Source organism: Nansenia antarctica, assembly GCF_963989245.1.
Source record: "Nansenia antarctica genome assembly, chromosome: 7".
Taxonomy (NCBI): domain Eukaryota; kingdom Metazoa; phylum Chordata; class Actinopteri; order Argentiniformes; family Microstomatidae; genus Nansenia; species Nansenia antarctica.
The window spans coordinates 1,119,309-1,140,586 of record NC_137677.1 but is presented as its reverse complement, the minus strand read 5'-3'; the positions used below and the strand labels follow the sequence as shown (position 1 = coordinate 1,140,586).

General features: G+C 42.4%; 1 protein-coding gene across 1 annotated transcript in view; it reads left to right on the top strand.

Moving 5' to 3' along the window:
- bcl6aa (BCL6A transcription repressor a) overlaps nt 1–18,813 on the top strand; it is a gene marked incomplete at both ends in the record, with an annotated part of 23,204 nt that extends 4,391 nt beyond the window's left edge. Inside the window, 9 exons of the mRNA XM_080535499.1 lie at nt 8,280–8,369; nt 13,848–14,019; nt 14,396–14,617; nt 15,025–16,017; nt 16,563–16,735; nt 17,045–17,212; nt 17,581–17,711; nt 18,156–18,293; nt 18,670–18,813. Of these exons, the coding sequence (XP_080391625.1) occupies nt 8,280–8,369; nt 13,848–14,019; nt 14,396–14,617; nt 15,025–16,017; nt 16,563–16,735; nt 17,045–17,212; nt 17,581–17,711; nt 18,156–18,293; nt 18,670–18,813 (2,231 nt within the window). The remainder of the gene's footprint in view (nt 1–8,279; nt 8,370–13,847; nt 14,020–14,395; nt 14,618–15,024; nt 16,018–16,562; nt 16,736–17,044; nt 17,213–17,580; nt 17,712–18,155; nt 18,294–18,669) is intronic.
- Between the last annotated feature and the right edge of the window lie 2,465 nt (nt 18,814–21,278).

Here is a 21,278-nt window from a genome sequence, read left to right as displayed (position 1 = left end):
AATCACACACACTAGTCTGAAGTGATGTTGGTTTATCAAGGCCTGGTGGGACAGCAGGGGTCATCCTCACCCTCCCATAGCTTTGTTTGCAACAATTCCAACGCCTAGCGGTGGGTCGGTCATCTAACCTACATGTCTGCTGGTTGACCCTGAGAGTAACCGCTGTTCTTACTCAACTAAGGCTACTGTACATGTGATATCTCCACACTACTTCTTTAAATGCAAAACGCTTAAATTCAGTTTGTCTCCCTGTCTAGACACTGACTGCTGTGTTGAGCTGTGTTGAGCTCTATTCCACACAATGGAATATTGGTTAGTTGTGTGAAACGGATCAATACATTGTCTGCTGGTCTAAGGCCACTGAGTTGGTTTCTGCGTTTCCACTTTGCTATCTAAAAACAGATCAACTGTAAGCAAAAAGGAAAAGATGTATTCAGTGGTTTTAAGACAGGGTTCAATAGGTCCAACCTCATATATAATGGATCTTCGAAAACACACAATCTCTTCATGAAAGGAATCTTGGCTAAAGAGGGGAAAACTGAGCAATAAACTATAAACAATAGAGTGTGGGACAAAGGAAAACCAAACATTGCAGGATAATCAGTGGTATTGCAGTTGATTATGAGTATGTTTGTTTTATTTTTAGCACAAAGTATGTTAGATTGATACAGCATTTCTGAACAAGATTTAGGCAACATTCTTTTCATAGTCTCCCAAGCCAAGATTCCGTCCAAGACAATGAAGAGAATTGTTTTTTCTTAGATCTATGCCTATATGAGCTAGGACCTGAATCCTGTCTTAAAATCACTGAATGTTTTGGTATTTTTACTAGAATTTACACTGTCGTTTGTGAGGTGATTGACAGATGCATGTGTCACTGGGTCCATTCTTGTGCAATGTTGCAAAACACTATCTACAGCACAATTATTTTGTTCAAGCTATGATCCAAGCCAAGACTTTTCATACTAATCCAAAAATACCTTTGCGCAAGGCATGCCATATTGCACACAATGAGCAACGAGCAGCCCCTTAATGTCAAAACACAATTGATTGTGAAACGGGGGGTTCGTAGGAGTCACTCAGAGAGACAAGAGGACATAGAAGTCTGACAGGAGGGGTTAAACTGACCCCTAATCCTGAACAGCCTCTTTTCTGACAGTCAGTAAACAGTCATGGTGACACTTCATGGAGAGCAGTACAGAGAGAGGGGGATTGACTCAGAGAGAGGATCCTATTGGATGTGGCTACGGAGAAAGGGGAGGGGCGTAGAAATAAGAGCTATTTGTTTACAGTTTTCTTAGCTCTGTTTCCAGATTCTCACTCTCACTTGTTTTTGGCAATAAATTGTGACATATACGGCTACTCTGGTCAAATTACTGTCTTAAACATTGAGACATCAGATATCAATTTAGATTAGAAAAGTTAGTTGTGTGTAAACTTTGCAGTAAAAAAAGAGAAAGAGAGAGAGAGAGAGAGAGAGAGAGAGAGAGAGAGAGAGAGGTAGAGAGAGGGTAAAAACATTGCACATGCACCTCTCTCACTTGACCCACCATCCACCAGATGGCACACTGGTGAGGGAATGTCTGAGCAGCCATGGACAGTTCCATGGTGTTTCCCTGGGTAGCTTGCATTCCTACACCTCTCCTGCACTCCAGAAAGCCTCAATCTCCTACACGCTTTCATTCTACTTAACTGCTCTTACTTCCTGCTGCACGTTTTGCACTCTGCTCTGCAGTCATCACCCTGAGAGAACCTGAGAACCTGAATGTTTCACTTTATGGGGCAAATCGTGAGCTTAGAATGATAAGGTTCTATCTCCGTTTAGGGTAGTTCAGAGATATTGAGCGTCAAAGTTAAAAAAATAACACCACACAGGCATTAATAAACACTTAATGGATCAGATTATGTAAAAAAAACTCAATTTTGACAAATGGAGATAGAACCTTATAATTCTAACGTCACAAAATGCATCTAATGTTTGCACTGGGGAAAAGAAAGAAAGTAACAAAAAGTAATATCAAACCAAAAACAGACTTATTCTACATGTAGGTATGCAGTAATGTAGTAATGGTATCCAGTGTTATGAGCTGACCACAAAAATATGTATTTAAAAAAAGAAAATATCTATGAATATATAATGTATTCAAAATGTATCAGTCCTTGGTTATATTGATTATTATAGTCTTCTGAGCTTGTTTTCTTTCCCTTTCTTGGAACTTTGACCTGATCAACGGCCCTCACAAACAATGTCAAGGTTAAAGGTAAACTCTGAGGTTTTTATCTCCTCTGAACAGAACATGTGTCTCTCCACAGAGGTCATCTGCAGGTTCGAATATCACCTGACATACTCACTCGGCCCTTGACCTGGTCTTGACATTTCGTCAGGGCCTGGTTTCTGCCCAGAGCCATGTAAGACACACACCCAAGTCCCCGTAGACATTGAGCCCCTCAACTGGGACTCTTGAAAGAGTAGGGGCTAGAGATCCCACACAGCAAAACAAGCAACTTCACTGCATTTTATTCATGATCAAATGTGGTTACCATGTCAGCTAATGGAAATGTCCACAATGCAAAAGATTTAGCAACGACCAAGGATTGTCTGGTTTGTGCGTCAGATGGAACATACAGCAGACATGTTTTACTTGGATACACTATTTCCACTACTATTTCTGAATGTATCTGATATGTTTTCAAGTAAAACGTGTTTCAAATGGTTACTAAGTCTATTACAGGCCATATTTATACTTTCACAGGCAGTGTTAATTAATATTACTTCATATTAAAAACACATTCCCAGAATAAAAGCATATTGTACAATTGAAAGAAATGAGATAGAATCATCAAATCCATTTATATTTATATATCAATTAATTGTTTCAAACAAGGAAAATTAGGCTGTAGGACAAACAGACTGCAGAAGGTTCGTCAGTTGAGTAACTATCTCCGCTTTGACCCCTTTAAGTCACATTTAGTCGACAGATAGACCACACGTCCTCGTGCACTAGCATTCACCATTCAGTCACAGAGGATCCTCGTGCACTAGCATTCACCATTCAGTCACAGAGGATCCTCGTGCACTAGCATTCACCATTCAGTCACAGAGGATCCTCGTGCACTAGCATTCACCATTCAGTCACAGGGGATCCTCGTGCACTAGCATTCACCATTCAGTCACAGAGGATCCTCGTGCACTAGCATTCACCATTCAGTCACAGAGGATCCTCGTGCACTAGCATTCACCATTCAGTCACAGGGGATCCTCGTGCACTAGCATTCACCATTCAGTCACAGGGGATCCTCGTGCACTAGCATTCACCATTCAGTCACAGAGGATCCTCGTGCACTAGCATTCACCATTCAGTCACAGAGGATCCTCGTGCACTAGCATTCACCATTCAGTCACAGAGGATCCTCGTGCACTAGCATTCACCATTCAGTCACAGGGGATCCTCGTGCACTAGCATTCACCATTCAGTCACAGAGGATCCTCGTGCACTAGCATTCACCATTCAGTCACAGAGGATCCTCGTGCACTAGCATTCACCCCTCAGTCCAGTCGACAGATAGACCACACATCCTCGTGCACTAGCATTCACCATTCAGTCCTCAGAGGAAAGTGAGAGCAGCACCCACGTCTCACCTTCCTGGCTGTGCACATAGAGGAACATGCTGTGCACGTCTACATGCATGCAGACAGATGGTGACCCTGGTCTGGATTGAAACAATAGGAAGAGGTGTACCACTGCCAATGTAGTGAAGGTCGTCTGGAATCACGCTCTTGTGATGCGGTAGGCCTGTCTGTCTGCGACATAGAAACTCAAGTGTCGCCCTTAAAGTTGCTCCCAGTGAGCGGGCCGGCGCCTTGCATGGCAGCTTGCCGCCATTGGTGTGTGAATGGGTGAATGAGAGGCCGTTGTAAAGCGCTTTGGAACAGCTTTGGAGAAGCAAAAAAGGTGCTATATAAGTGTAGTCCATTTACCATTTATTTACCATTTAAACCTTGAAGATGTCTTCTTGTCCTAACAGTAAAACCCCGTTCATCACACCAGTTACCATGGCAGAGCTCACCTTCAATTTATATTACCAGCCAAACGACATATTTGTAAACGACCAATGCATGTGCCCTTAATACGTGCATCTTTACTACACCGGTAGTGACTTCATGTAAAGTGTTATTATCTTGAACACCAACCAGCTACATGCCAGCAACACGCAGTGACCAGGAATGTAGTCGTGCGTAGTAGAAGACTTCTTAGAAAATGCTGGAAAAGGGGAAAGTTGTAAACATGAACTTTGGCCTCTTTCCAGCCAGTTATGGCCTGTTAGCAGGGTGACTCTGCAAGGGATTTCCTGCAGGGGTTCAAGTGAAGGGGTCAAAGGTCAGAGTCAACCACAGCAGCCTTGAGAATCCTCGAGAAGGATTTCCATCTGACAACAAGAGCATACAGCCATGATACGTTGATGGCAAAGTAAAATTCCCACATCTATTTCCACCACACAAAAATACTTATAGCTAGTATTAGTACACCATCAGAATTTGAAGGTACTATAAACTGGGAGTAGGCAATTAGACTCTAATCAAGTTATATTCCCTGCGAACCGTAGAGTCGATACAGAACCTTAGAGTCTATATTCTCATTCGAGAACAGACATCATGAACCCCTTACAGAATGTCACTGTGATGCATGCACACGGACATGCATCACTCTGCTACCCTGAGTCGTGTTTCTGACTCAATCCAAAAATGACGATTGAACTAGAGATCTACTGTATTCTCTTCACATTAATTCCTAAAAAACAATGATATCCTCTCATACAAACAAGCTCAGAAGAAGAAGCACAGAGGATTTTCAAGGAAACCGTTTCCACCGAGCTGAGGAATTGTGTCCATGTGACAATCCTACAGGGACCCAATGAGGAATGGGGAGAGAAAGAAAAAAAAAGAACTCCTGAAACTTATTAATAACATAAAACAATTTCTTCTTTAGAGGGGGAACTGAAAAGACCTCTGTGTGTAGCTACCAGCGTCTCTGTGTGGTGTTACAGCCTGGTTGCATCATGAAGCGCTCCCGCTCCCGCTCTCGTCTTTGCTGACAATGAACTGAAGTTGGCAGAATTTCTGCTGTGAAACGAGAGGGAAAGTGTGCAGTTTATGAAAAAGAGTGTGTGAGGCTGTGTGAGGCAACCTTCCGGGCCTGGGGCTTCTGTCAGTGGGCATTTCTATCTATCCAATGACCTATCATGATGCACCCACCCAGTCTATGAGCTGATATTCTGTCGTTTGTAACTATTCACACTAGTCTCACACATGTTCTGTTTTTTTGGTGTGTACTGGATCATGTGTTGTTACTTTCACAACCTGTGCTAGTGATGTTGTGAGTTTAGAATTATAAGGTTCTATCTCCGTTTAGAATGATAAGGTTCTATCTCCGTTTAGGGCAGTTCAGAGATATTGAGCGTCAAAGTTTTTACATTCCGTTATGTTTTGTGAGATGGAACCTTTGTATTTTATGAATTACTAACAAAAAAATGTCAACATTTAAAAAATAACACCACACAGGCATTAATAAACACCTAATGGATCAGATTAGAGATAGAACCTTATAATTCTAACGTCACAATGAATGTTCTCAAAGCTGAAAAATGCGAACACACCCTGAGCTGGTCATCAGGTGCGTCAGAGATATAGTATATAACAAACGTTATTTTAATAAGCATATGCCAAAAGTTACGTTTCCATAGCTAAAGGGGTTCGACACAATTGTCCCTTCTCATTTAAGACATGTGAAGACCATTAACCAATTAACATTGTGACAGCTGTCGTTCCATCCCCTACCCACGTGCTGCTCTTAATCACCTAGGTGACAGAGTGTCACCATCACTTGTCATTATTTAATTCCGATCGTATAATTCCCTTTATTCAAATACGACGGGAACTAACGGGGCTCAGACACGCGGTATTGATCCGTCAGCCTCTCAAGTCTCACGCTTCTCCCTCCAGTTCTCTATAAGTAAGTGGGTCATTTTATTTCTAGTGTAGAATTGGTTGAGTAGTAAAAGTTTACCAAGGTTTTGCAGTAATTATCCAGTATCCTTGTTCTAGCTGGGCACGGCGGGGGGGCCTGGTAGATTACACATCTCTCTCTCTCCAAACTCCTGGATGGTTAATGGCCTGGTGCATTATGCATAACCGTGTTGGATCCAGAGCCTTAAACTTAAACATCCCCCAAGTGGGTTGGAATAAAGTTGACGCTGCTCTTTGTTTGCAGCCCGACATACAGTCTGTTATTTGGCAGTGCTGAATCGAGAGATTGTTGTAAAATTGTTGGGATTTAATTATTTTGGAGACATTCTCTCCCCCCCCCCCCCCCCCCCCCCTTGTTGTAAGACTCTGAACACCTGGGGTGGGATGCCGGATGATCCAAATGCTTGGCTGGTCCTGAGGGGAAACCTTCTCTTACATTAAGAACAAGGAATGTTGCATCTAACAACTAAAGTTGAGAAAACAGGATCATTGATGCAACATTGATGCTAATGATGACCGATGATCCACTTGCTTACCAATATGTGTTGTTGGATTCAAACAACAACAGAACAGTTACCATGGCAGGGCTCAGGGATGGGGCCGATGGAGAAATGTAACTACTCTCACATCCATAGACAGCTTAGATGCTGTTGGACTGACCATCTCTCTGAAGCTATACAGTGTTTGTTTGTTTACAATTACTTTGTTTACATGAATGGAGTAAAAACAAAAAAGTGTATATTATTTGGGGTTCTGATGGGACAAGACAGTTGAGCTCAGCATGTGAGGCATTTACCTATATAAGTAATCTTCTTCAAGAGTCAATGGCTATACAGTATATCATTAATTTAAAAGTTAAAAAATTGATGTACCAATCCCAGATTGCCCCTTTACTCATGCCATTAATTATTATAAAAATTTGAAACCCATTTCCAATGTCTACCTCCACCAGCCTCCCCTGACACATACATTAACATTATGAACTTAACGACACAATTTTTACTCAAAAAAGTTACTTGTTGGCCATACAAACAAAGACCGGGATTCAATCTTTGCAGATATCAGAACTCCGCACTGTGAATTAAAATGTGTGTTTGATTTACACAGTGATGTGTGGCAGATGGAGAGAGCTGACTGTTCTAATACTGTTAGTATCCAATCAGTTATGTTGTTTGATCAGTCAAATAATAATGAAAATGGCTATAATTTCTCAGCCAAACACAATTTATGAGGGCTTGAAAAGTATGTCAATTACCTTCTAACAGTGCAGAATTAGAGTGATCGGCTACAAAGCCTCAAAGCTTCTGTGGACTGATGAATAAATGTGACATAATAGCCGTCCATCACCGGTGCAAACAGAGAGTTCTTTAGGTAGACAGCTACATTCATTCACTGAAGGAAAGAAGCCGAGATAATTTCTCTGTGCTTTGCATCACCTCTACGCTCCAGAACGGGCCCACACATTGTGAGGCAGAGCAGAGCACAGGGAAACTATTTTAAGAACCACTGTTCCTGTCGACGCTCTTTCTTACCTCAGCATAGGACTGTAACAGCATTGTTATAAAGAAAAAGTAACAAAATGTCCCTTGTCATAATCAGGTGCAGGCATACACCCTTAAGTTTGATAACTATAGCCTGAAAAATAAAATACAATACAATAAAAATAAATTATTAATTAATAATAATAATAATAATAATAAAAAAATATATATAGCATGACGATAGTAGTAGAAAACCAACATGCTTCAAATCTGAAAATGGTCTACTGTCGCAATAGTCATTGATAATGACAAGCGCAAACATTCCCAAAAAGCAAGCAAAGCAAGCTCTCTTTCAGAGAGCAGACATTGCTCCACATGCTCATACGCACTTTTACAAGATGTTTATCTTTTGAGTCACAGAGGTTCAAACCTGTAACACCCCCCGCCCCCCGTCCTCCACCAGCTGTATGCCTGCCGTGCGTTTCCCAGGCTAGAGTACCCGTCAGAAACCAGTTTAACACCATTGTGTTATCAATCATTCAGTGACTGTCAATCATCAATCATCTTGATCCTGTATGGTTTCATTTGAACAAAAGACTCAAACAAAATATGATTCATTGCAATCTGCTTTTTAGTGATAGTATTCCTATCAATGGTTTCATGGGTATTTATCATAGCAGTTGTCTCATATCAATAAATGTAAATAGCAGGGATGTTACGCTACTGTTGTGAGAGTTACAACATATTGAGATGTGTTCGTGTTCTCTCCTCAGCCCAGCACATGCTGCTCCTGTGCCAGGGGGTCAACAGGCTGAGAGAAGAGGGCCAGGCGGCGGTGTGGAGCCACAAGCACGGCTTCCCAGGTACGCTGGTCGTCTAAACACACATTTAATCAAACGTCTCCAACCCTAAAGCCATTCAGAATAGTTGGTTTTCCTACCATATAAAACCAAGTAAGGTTGCTACTGTATGTGTGTGTGACCACAATCAACACACTTGATTACAGCGCCATCACAACCCAAATGATGAGAAGAATGTAAAATAACTTCTTTGCTGTCACTCAGTAGCTCATATCTCACATATGTAGGTCATGGATCTAGGCAATCAACCAGATGTAGGAAAAAATACAAGCATCAGAATGACTGAATTCAACAAATCAAGATTTTATTGTTTTTCATGAAACATATTTTTACACAAATTTCACAACACGTATTTGTAATTTACAGAAGTCAGTGCTAACATGTATAATCACGCCTATCCTTCATTGGCTCAAGTCTTTAAAAATATTGACTTCAAAAGTAAAAGTAGACCATCAGGAACAACAAGCCTCGAGGTTTCAGACGCTCATAAATCTTTTTTATTTATTATCATTTTTGACATATTTCTACACCCATAGGTCAAATAGACCAAAAATAGCTTGCAACCAGACGTTACTTGTAGCAAAGAACGTAGACTACATGAGAAAAATACCTGCCAAATATGAATGTGTTAAGTTTGGCAATGCATAGGCCTACACAACGTATAACATGCAGGACGCAATGCAAACATAATGTTAATGAACGCTCACATCATAGGCCTGCGTCACATCAGGATTATGATGTGAGGCTAAAAGGGATAATCGAGCAATCACTTCTGTGACTGAGACCATTAGGCTTCATGAAGTTAAGTGAGAAGAATTTCCACAGGACATGATTGAAAATAATTAAACTCTGAGATGTCGTTTAGGCTAAACGTCTGCTGAGGCGTATGGGCTTTAACAGATATGTGAGGTTGATATTTACAGCAGGGCTGTCCTCCAACACCAACCTCATCATTCGGGTGCGTGTCAAAACTGGCAGAAAATTCGTTTCCCGCCATGCAAAAGTTGTAGGCCCAGCCTCTCAATGAGGTGTGATTGGCCTTTTCATCACAACTTTAGTTTACAGCTGCCCGCCTGACAAAAGTTGACATCTTGTCACAACCCGTTACCATCTACGGAGAACAAGGATGAACGTGACAGAGCTGTACTATTATAGTTAATACTACTAGACTCAGAACCCAAACATCCACGTGAGATACAACTGCCTCTGCCCAACTTGATTGACAGATTAATAGTTAATTTCTCTTCAAACATGCATTGGGCTGTCAAGGCCTATCCAACATATATACTTCCTACGTCAGCTTCACATTTAAATCTCATTCAAAACCACTACACTGTTTTAGGTCTTTGTACTTTCAGAGTGCGTGTTTTCCACCGTTCTGCGGGTGACATACAGGGGTTAGGGTTAGGTGACATACAGGGTTGGCCTTGGCCTTGACATCTGACCTCACTAGGTGACCTGAACTCCCCCCAGGCTGCTCAACACATTCTGCTCTGGTTAACAGCGCCGGAATAACACTGTTATTATAACAGGCAGATAAAACACACTAAGTTGACTGAGAGGATCTGTCGGCCTATCAAATGATCCTGAGAGTTAAAGGTATTAAAGGTATTAAAGGTAGCTAGACTACAGATGCGTCATGTTTATAGGCTATTTGACTTGACATAATTAACCACTAAATACAATTTCGGTCGCCTGCATTTCTGTAACATAAATGTTTTATGCAAACGTTTGGCGATTAGCTTGTTCAACTCAAGCCTACACACATATATATATATAATATCTCACCCGCAATTGCAGTTGGGATTAATAAGCCTTAGTATGGAGTCATTGGGTGTGTTGGTTGTGAAGGCTGCTCACATGCATATGGCTTAAAAGACGCACTGAATTACTATATAGTCGCATTAGGACCAACTAATACATTCCCCGCACAGACATTTTTGCGCAACGTACCTAACTACAGTAACATTGTAACAATATGATCTACACTATGCCTAATTGACGACATCATGTTTCACTTCATTAATAGAAATCAGTGAATAATAATAATCCCGTTATGACAGTAAACGTCGTGTAAAAACAACAGAATTAGGTTATTACAGCTTCACACACATCATCACAGAGACGCTCAGAGGGAATAAAAAAGCCCGTTAGAGTTCAGAATCAAGACATCATCAGATCAGTCACTGTCCTCGCCTGGCACCTCCGTGCGTGTTTACAAACATGTTTTGTGTTATAATAAACATGTTATAATAAACATGGAACACAGGTAGCCTGATTATGAATCCTACAAAGTCAAATACAACCTAATAAACAATGGCTTCCACTGACAAAAAAAAATACAATTTTCTCAAGAACAAAATGTCTTTGATTCACAAATCATCATCAATAATCCCTTTAACAAACCAACCCTTAAGATGCCAGCAAGTCCACAGCAACAATGATCACAGAAGACTGTTATAATAAAGCAAATTCGAAGCACAAAAAAATATTAATATCGCAATAAATAGGCCAACGCGTATCCGTGAGAATAAACTCTCTCCAGCCCAGCCCAGCTCAGTGCGGGTTCTGTCTGTGGGTTGGATTCAGGGGAAAGTCAACGAGCGGGATACTTCGCTTATGTCATGGAATAGACAATTAGTTCTGAGAATCTAGGGGGCGGGGCTTAAACACATTGGGTTACGTAGCCAACTCGTCTGCCCACGTGACCGTCTAGGACTGGGCGCGTCCAACAGAGGGGGGAATTAAAACTCGCCAGAGTCTATTTCTCATCAAATATAGACCCAAATTGGTCTAAAAGTCCAGAATATTCCGTTAAATTCCCGTTCTAGGTGTTCTATAATTCACATTGTGTATTACGCACGGAACTAGGAGTTTCAGATAGGTGTGGGGTGAACTGACAGTGAAACCAGACTCTCCCCTGCTCTCTGAGAGTGGTACGGTCGTAAGCTCAAATTCCGAGAATTGAGCTCGTCTGATTCTTAGAACTGGGCTTCTTAGAAGTGGTGATGCAAGAAGTTTCTAGGAAAGCGCAACCAGGTGATTTTTTAAATTCCTTTTTTCCCGTTCTGTAAATTTGGCGCGAAGTTGTATTCATCCCTATTGCTGATGTTTATATATGGAAATGGCTTTGGTTTGTCTGAATGTGTCTTTTTTTTGTCTAAAATGTGCAGAATAGATGATTTGAGGGTGTTTGGTGTCTATAGCGTTTTTGAGCTCAATTTTACTGTTAATGTTAAATGTCTTGGGCTGGTTGACAATGATCTGATGTTATTCTGCGGGTGGTTCAGAGTGTGTGTGCGTGTTGACACAGTGGAGAGGGTTTGTGTTGCTGTGTTGCTCGTGGAGGGATCTGGTGTGTGTGCTGGACATGTCTGACAGTAAACAAGGCAGGCTTCATGCATTACTGAATGCTGCTACCTTTTCCCCCTAAGCAAAACCCCCAAGTTAAGCAGCAGTGACCTGGGTGGATCTCAGACAGATAGTCGCTTCTATTGCATTATTTTTCAACATTATCTGCTCCACAAAAAATGATTACAATGTTTATTTTAGTTTGATTCCCACTGGCAACAATGTTGCACTGTGCTCGTTCCTTTCTGTGTCAGGTAGACTTGGTAGATCACAAGTTGGCTTCAGGGGATCAGGCTGGTTTAAGATGTTTAAGGTGTTTAGGCTACTCCTCCGTTACAGTCAAAAACCTGCAAGAAATCCAACGATCGCCACGAGCCGCTGAATTCGGTTGCAAAATGTGTGTGTCTGATCACCCCGCACAAGCTTGCACAGCTCGCACGGAAACACTGTTGTGTTTAGTTTGTTGGTAGTGTTGGTAGCTTTCCACCGTCGCACATTCTGTGCGCACATTTGTACAGTCTGCATGCACGAGCTAGAGTACTCTTCCTGCCACGAATGGTGGACTGATGATTCACATGCTTATTGCTTAGCATTCAAATGTATTGATTGTAAGTCGCTTTGGAATAAGACGTCTGCTAAATGCCAAAAATGTCAAATGTAAATGCACGCTGCACTGTGGTGGAGGGAGGATGACATGATTATGTACGAAAAGCAAAAGACATCAGTTCAATATTTGGAGAACTTTGATGTCCAAATGATGTGCATAAAAATCAAAAGTCACATTTGAAGTGTATATATTATATTTCTGCTGAATTGCTCGTTTGCTCGTTTCTCACAAATGTCGCGCTATTTCTCTTAATACGTAGTGGGTCTAAATGTGTCAGAGTGACATTTGATAGTCTGTTTTGTCAGAGAGCAGATCACTGGCCCGAGAAGTCATTAAGTAACATTGGGAATCGCAGTTTGATAAAGCCTGTTTGCTGTTTACGTCAATCTGATATAGTCTATTCTTAAACGGCATTCTCGGAGGTGTCCAGTGGCAGATCTGGACTTGGCATTGAGAGAGAGAGACCAGAGGGTCATAAATCTAAATCTCTGTCCCACTTCTGCGTGTTTATTAAACGGACTCCACTGCTACTAAGTGAGCGAATGGTCAGAGTTCAGTTTCAGACATTTCATCACCAGGGGGGGTCCAGGTCACCTCCTGGACACAGATAGTCAACATCAGCAGGCTATGACCCATGTAGAAGCATGGAACTAACCAATGATGTTCTCAGCAAAAATGTCAAAAGCAAAGTTTGAGTGCATTGAAAAGTTTCAATAACATCCTCTCCGCGTGACCATCCGTCAGATATTGCGGAAGATTGGACATTCATATTCATATTCACTGTAGAATAAACTGATGATCTCTGATCTAATGTGGCTGAAATAAAATCTTAGAGGATCTGGAATTGAAGCAGTTTGGCCTCCGCTATCGATGTTTGTTTATTTATTCTAAAGTGACGTTTGTTTGTTTATTTATCATTCCAAAACAAATCTGTTTATTGTTATTACTGATGTGATGGGCATTATTATAATAATTATTATTTATTGTCTATTTGGAACAGCTAATCTAATGGAATAGCTGATTACTTTGACTTGGTCAGCAGCTCTCATGAAAGTTGAGACATGAAATAAAGCAACATATTTATCATAGCCAGGGTCAAACGAACGAAGTCGGTTGCAATTGCATAGACAAGTCAAGACGTGGGCAGACAAACTTAACTAAGCAACTGTTAAACCAAGTGGGCTTCCCAGATAAATGTGACCTAAAAGCTCAGAGGCATGGTCAATGGCGCCGCCCACTGGCCGAAAAGCTCCACTGGAAGTCAGCGGTTAGTTAGTGATGATGGGCAGTTTCTGATTATAAGAGGAGGAGGCTTAAAGACAACACGTTTGAGATTTCAGAGCATACTGTAGCCTACAACACCCATCCCAGCTTACTGAAACCCCGCCTTGATTTATCACCAGTGGTTTCATGTCGTCACTAGCACCATGATCTCTTCCACTGGGTTATTTCACATATTCAATATTCCGATATGTATTTGTCATATAATAATCAGGTGTATTTCCTTCACGTTTCCTTCGCAGAGCTAGACAAAATGGCTTGTGCAGCAGACAGCTGCATCCAATTCACGCGCCATGCCAGTGACGTCCTGCTCAACCTGAACCGGCTGCGCAGCCGGGACATCCTCACAGACGTGACCATCCTGGTCAGCAGGCAGCAGTTCAGAGCGCATAAGACCGTTCTCATGGCTTGCAGGTGTGTTAACTTTGACCAGTCTCACATCTGTATGTATGTATGTATGTATGTATGTATGTATGTATGTATGTATGTATGTATGCATGCATGTATGTATGTATGCATGTATGTCTGTCTGTATGTATGTATGCATGCATGTATGTATGTATGTATGAATGTTGTGGAAGTGTATTGTCTGTATTTAAGTGTTTAAGATGAAAAATAGTTTGAAAGTATGGTATGAGGACCCCAGGAAGAATAGCTACTGCATATTTGCTGTATCTAATGGTGGATCCAATACCGTACACAAACAAACAAACATCAACGTTGTTTTTTTTAGCATTAAGCTACTTTTCTGTAGATTAAATGATACTAACACTTTCTCTCTCTCCTGCAGCGGGCTCTTCTACTCCATCTTTACGGACTCCCTGAAGTGCAACCTGAACGCCATCAGCCTGGACCCCAAGGTGGATCCGGAGGGCTTCGCCATCCTGCTGGAGTTTATGTACACCAGCCGGCTCACGCTGAAGGAGAGTCTGATCATGGCCATCATGAACACGGCCATCTACCTGCAGATGGACCACGTGGTGGACACCTGCCACAGATTCATTAAGTCTAGGTGCGTGCGTGTGCGTGTGTGTGTGTGTGTGTGTACGTGTGTGAGAGAGTGAGTGAGTAAGAGAGATTGTGTGTGTGTGTGTGTGTGTGTGTGTGTACACGTGTGTGTGTATGCGTGTGTGTGTGTGTGAGAGAGAGAGAGAGATTGTGTGTGTGTGTGAGAGGGAGAGAGAGAGAGTGAGTAAGAGAGAGTGTGTGTGTGTGAGAGAGAGAGAGAGAGTAAGAGTGTGTGTGTGTGTGTGTGAGTGTGTGTGTGTGTGTGTGTTTGCGAGAGAGAAAGAGAGAGAGTGAGTAAGAGAGATTGTGTGTGTGTGTCTCTGGGCTTGTGTGTGTGTGTGTGTGTGTTAGCGTGTGTGTGATTCATGCTCCGGTATTGTCTCACACTCTCTCTCTTCCTCCCTCCCACAGTGATCCCTCTGTCAAGCTGCCCAGAGACGAGTTCCTGGTCAGCCCGTTGCTTTTACCTCAGGACGTTCACGCTTACCGGCCCCACGAAATGGTGGTGGACAGTCTGCCCGGCCGCGTGGCCCCCTTCAGGGACGGGAGGCCCTACAGCTCGGGCATGTTCAACGCGGTCAACACGCCGAGCAACTACCATCTCTACGGCCAGTTTCCCGTGCAGGGGTTCCCTTTCCCCCTCTGCAAGCTGACGGACGCCAAAAACGCTTTCGCTGACTTCTCTAAAGGCGGTGGCATCCATCACAAGCACTGTTCTCCCCCTGACAACACCAGCACTATGAGGGCAGACTTCACCAGGGCGGTCGTCAGCAGTAGCAGCGCCTCCAGCATCTGCCACACGGCGGCCTACTCCTCTAGGGACGCGGCGAGGGACGAGGAGGCGAGGAAGGAAAGCCATGAGGGAGGAGTCAGCCAGTCTATCGGCCTGGGCTCCAGGAAGCAGCGTGGGTTTCTCGGGGCGGCCCACGACCAGCAGCAGAAGGAGGCGGGTAAAGAGCACGCCCCCCAGGTAGAGGAAGCCATCAGCCATCAACATCAACACTACCCCCTGGGGATCTCCTCCGCCGGCCGCAAGAGCCTCATGAGCAGCCCTCAGAGCCCGCTCAAATCGGACTGCCAGCCCAACTCCCCTACGGAGTCCAGTAGCAGCAAGAACGCTGGGCTTTCTCAAGCCGCCCGGGTCCAACCCCCACAGGGCACGCCGGACCCCAAGGCTCGCAACTGGAAGAAGTACAAGTTCATCGTGCTGAACCAGACTGCCAAGGAGGAGGAGGCGGGGCTTCAAGAGCCAGGCCTGCGCTCCCCCCAATGCCTCGGCCTCCCTCCCTACCTCCACGCCGGCGACTCGGAGCACCTTGACCCACAAGCCAACACCAAGATGAGCGAGCACGGGGAGGACCTCCCTGTGCCCCAGGCCAGTCGCCTCAACAACATCATCAACAGGTGAGTTCTCACAGCTACGTGGATTTCCATGAGGGAGAGTCATCCCCCCAAAACAAGTACTAACTTGCCTTCAAACTGTGTGCAGCTCAAAATGTCTGACATGTTGCCCTTTCATGTAGCAAATGCAAGACAGTGTTCTGTTGGACTCCATAAACCTCTCGTTCGCTCAAGTTTACTTCATGAATTCTCTTGTTAAGTGTAAAGGCCAATGCACACGGCGTGCGATTTTGTCGCACGACAACATTCGATTCTCAATTATTTTAATTATTTCAATTGGTGTGAATGGAGAATCGAATGTTGTCGTGCGATAATATCGCATCGCACGCCGTGTGCATTGTCTCATTCAAAACAATGGAATCGAATTCGGCGGTGCGACAAAATCGGGGCCGTGTGCATTAGCCTTAAGAGTAACCTGTGTGCAATGTTACATTACAATTCATGGACTGTCCTGCTGTACAGGACACATGGAGTCGTCTCTCTGTGTGCTGTCTGTGTTGTGGTGCAGAGGACTCATGTATGACCAAGTGTTCGTTGCGTCTCTCCAGAGCACTAGAGGGATCACAGAGGAACGGCGACGGCCACTACGTGAGTCACTTAAAGTGCACCTCCTGTGGCTCCCAGTCCCCACAACACTCTGAGGTCTGTCCCAACACCCCTGCTTCCCGCTTAGCGGAGGAGATGGCCGAGCTGCATTCAGAGTACTCCGACTCCAGCTGTGGTAAGTTGCTTTAAAAAAATATTTGTCAAAATTGAGTTTTTTACATAATCTGATCCATTAGGTGTTTATTAATGCCTGCGTGGTGTTATTTCTAAAATGTTGACATTTTTGAGTTAGTAATTCATAAAATACAAAGGTTCCATCTCACAGAACATAATGGAATGTAAAAACTTTGACGCTCAATATCTCTGAACTGCCCTAAACGGAGATAGAACCTTATCATTCTAAGCTCACGATATGTTTTTTAATTTACCAGATGAATCTTGATTGACTTACTAACCCCAATTCTTCTCCCAACTTTCGGTACAGAAAACGGTACGTTCTTTTGTAACGAATGCGACTCGAAGTTTGCGGAAGACGAGGCCCTGAAACGCCACGTGCTCCAGGTGCACAGTGACAAGCCATACAAGTGTGACCGCTGCCAGGCAGCTTTCCGCTATAAGGGAAACCTCGCCAGCCACAAGACTGTCCACACAGGTACGTGCTGAAACTAGCTGTGTCCCAATGGTATCACGCCACTTGAACAGTTTCTTCCCCAAAGCCACAGCCCTTCTCAATAACTGCTGATCATTGCACCTTGCACTTTACATGTTCTTGCACTAAGTTGTACAATATTTATTCATAATATCCACTTATTGGTATTGTATATTTGGTCTTGAGTATTGTCGTATTGTCGTCTTGTTGTTGTATGTACTGTAGCTTGTTCAGCATGGTAGAATACCAAATCATGTTCCTAGTGCACCGCACATGGCGAATAAAGTTGAATTGAATTGAATTGGTTCACAGGTCTGCTCGCTAGTTTTAGTAGTTGACCTCTTTGTTCTATATGCGTTCTGCTATTACAGGAGAAAAGCCGTATCGCTGTAACATCTGTGGCGCTCAGTTCAACAGACCAGCGAACCTCAAGACTCACACTCGCATCCACTCAGGAGAGAAGCCATACAAATGTGAGACGTGCGGAGCTCGGTTTGTGCAGGTTTGTGAATCCCTCGCTTCTATCTACTATGAGTGACCAGAAACAACACATTTATTTTCTCCGACAACTCGTGACGTTAGAATGATAAGGTTCCATCTCCATTTGTCAATTTAGTTTTTTTACATTATCTGATCCATCAGGTGTTTATTAATGCCTGTGTGGTGTTATTTCTAAAATGTTGACATTTTTGAGTTAGTAATTAATAAAATACAAAGGTTCCATCTCACAAAACATAATGGAATGTAAAAACGTTGACGCTCAATATCTCTGAACTGCCCTAAACGGAGATAGAACCTTATCATTCTAAACGGAGATAGAACCTTATCATTCTAAACAGAGATAGAACCTTATCATTCTAAACGGAGATAGAACCTTATACTTCTAAGCTCACGACTTACTGCTGGAGTGAAGCCTAACTCATGTATTGTTGTCGTTCATTGTCAGGTCGCTCACCTGCGTGCCCACGTGTTGATCCACACCGGTGAGAAGCCATACCCCTGCGAGATCTGTGGAACGCGCTTCCGTCATCTGCAGACGCTGAAGTCCCACCTGCGCATACACACAGGAGAGAAGCCCTATCATGTGAGTACACTGACGTCTACACCATAACTGGATAGCAACATATTCATGCATATGTTACGGTACATGTGGGAATACGGTACATTTGGGAATACGGTACATGTGGGAATACGGTACATGTGGGAATACGGTACATGTGGGAAAACTAGGGTTAGGTGCTACGTCGACTTGGTACATGCTGGCATGTCTAACCCTAATCCTATCCCTAACCCTAACCGTAGCACCCTAGCACCTAACCCTAACCCTAGTTTTCCCACATGTACCGTATTCCCACATGTACCGTAACACATATAAAACATATTTCCTGTAATCCGACAGGAACTTGATCCATCCAGTTCATAATACGCTGACACTCTTTCTGTTATGCTTTTTTCCTCAGTGTGAGAAATGCAACTTGCACTTTCGCCACAAGAGTCAGTTGCGGTTGCATCTTCGACAGAAGCACGGGGCGATCACCAACACCAAGATCCAGTACCGCATGTCCACTACAGACCTGCCAACTGACCTGACCAAGGCCTGCTGAGCTGAGGGAGAGGGGGGGGGGGGGGGCGGGGAGGCAGGGAGGCAGGGAGGCAATCTTGACCATGGCATTCAAAGACCCCAACTTGTACAATCATCCAAAATTGTAGTGCCACACTGTGTTGATCAGATAATAATAATAATTAAAAAGAAAATTATATATATGTGTGTATATATATATATTGGCAGTGTATGCCATTCTAAACGGGTTTCCTCTACATGTGAACATAGAACCACATATGGTATCTTAGTCACTTTATTGTTTCTATAAAATATAGAATTCTTGGAAGTGTTTATAAGCTTTGGAGGTATATAAAAGCTTTATTTTGTCGAGAGAAAAAAGGATGGAATGTAAACATTAAAATCCAGTTTTTGAGGATACAGTATTTTATATCAAAGACCTTACTTTTCTGAAAAAGTATTGACATTTTGATCGAAGGGTGGTAGTATATTTTACGGTAAAAAGGAATATCTGGCTGTATAAAGAATTGTCTATACGTTTTATATCTCGATGTAACATGTTACACCATGTAGAGTTGCCTCTTTCATGTGAAAGTAAAAAAACGGTCTAAAACATTTGACATCCTGATTTGGTTTTCTTCTAAACTCATGAGACTGATGATCCCTGCTCTCTGGAGTGGGAAAAAAATGCATGAGGTTCTGTTGCCAATAGTTCACATTCATGAAAGCGGGCGACTGCATAAATATTGTGACATAATGTGTAATTATAATTATATCCACTAGATTGCTCTGCTGGCAGAGACCCAATCTAGAATTTAAATGTTAAAATATGCATTTCAAGGTACTGCTTTGGTATGACCAAGAAGATATTTTGCTTCAAATGTATTTGTATAGATGTGATTTTTTTGTTTTTGTTAATTTCATTTTTGGTAAGTGAAGGTTTACAGTTGTCGTTGTTCTAGAAGCTCCAGTAAAAGTTGTAAAATTGTCCAGATTTAGTTTGTACATACACTGTGTACTCAAGGTGCCTTTCTCTCTGGTGACTGAAGTCCTTTTCATTCAGCCCGACTCTGTTGAGGTACAACTCAAGGACGCCACTTGTCCTAGTTTCCTTTGAGTGTGTGCGTGTTGAGTGTATATTTTTTAAATGCTTGTCACCAACCTTAAAACATGCAAATTCATCATTGCTTGAGCTGTATATCTTCAGGACTTGTTTTGGGATTGGGCTTTTTTAAACTGCATTAAAGTTATTGTACAATATAGATGTATGAATGTAAAATAAAGGTATTGAATTTCTATGTATTAACTTGAGGGTGGACTGGGTTTATTTTCTGAGTGAGGAGCTGAAGAACTAAGATCTGGGGTTGGCCGGGACTATAATCAACTACAAAAATAAGTTCCTGAAGAAACTTTGTGGTCAGTCAAATTTTTAGCAAGTTAAAAGATGGATTGGACTATAGATAGATTTGCTGGGTAGTTGAAACAAAGTGAGACAGTATTAAAAGTCTGTATAGAAGTTAAAGTGGCATCAGTCTACATTCTGAAGTTGAATTGGGGTTTTAAGCCTAAAAGATGAGAAGCATTTCATGCAAGTGTATCATAGGAAAACAATAGTCCTCATTGAAAACATTGTTAATTATTGCTACCTAAAACGCTTAGTTTAAAAGGTCTAAATAGTATAACAAATCTGAACGGAACTCCTTTAAGTGGAGTCAGTCTGCACAGACAGAAAGTGAGCTAGGATGGACAGATGGATAAAAGATGGTAGGATAGCCAGAGAGATAAGGTTAGAGGATAGTTCAGGTGAGATGGATGGAGAGAGGTGGTGGTTTTCATTAGGGTAGAACTAATTGCCAAGAAAGTGCTTTGTGTAATCGTTCAGAAATGTGGTCTAGGTGCTTTTTTATTCAAGAGTTCTGAAAGTTCCATGACAGTTGCAGTAACAATGGTTCTCTCCATTCTATCATTCCTACAACATTCTATGCATGTATTGATTGATTGATTGAAAACTTTATTAGAAGATTTGCAGAAGTACGGTAGGTACATGAAAGTACATATTACATACAAGGTCAACTAACAGGATAAAAACCCAAGAAAGCCACTGGCTTATTTCAATTGGGGTCCTTGATTCTCAATTCATCGTTTAAGTGAAGTGTGTGTATGCTTGATGAGGCGTTAATACAGTTTAACAGAAATATGTTGAAGGTGGAAAGGTGGTATTTTAGTATCAATGAGTTTATATTCTAGAGGCTCCAACCACTGCATCTTACATGGTTCATTAATGAAGATCTTGAAACTGGCATGGTGTAGTTTTCCTTCAATAACCCATGTTCAACTATTACTCTTCCTTTAGTAAAGAATGATTAGTCTCTAAATTGACAGTATTAGTCCTTGTGGAACACCAACCTAAACAGAAAGGGAAAGGGATTGACAAAGTTTGTCATTACAAAGAGTACAATGAAACGCATTTATGCTCTAGAGGGGGCATCTAGGCAAGGGGTCACAGCC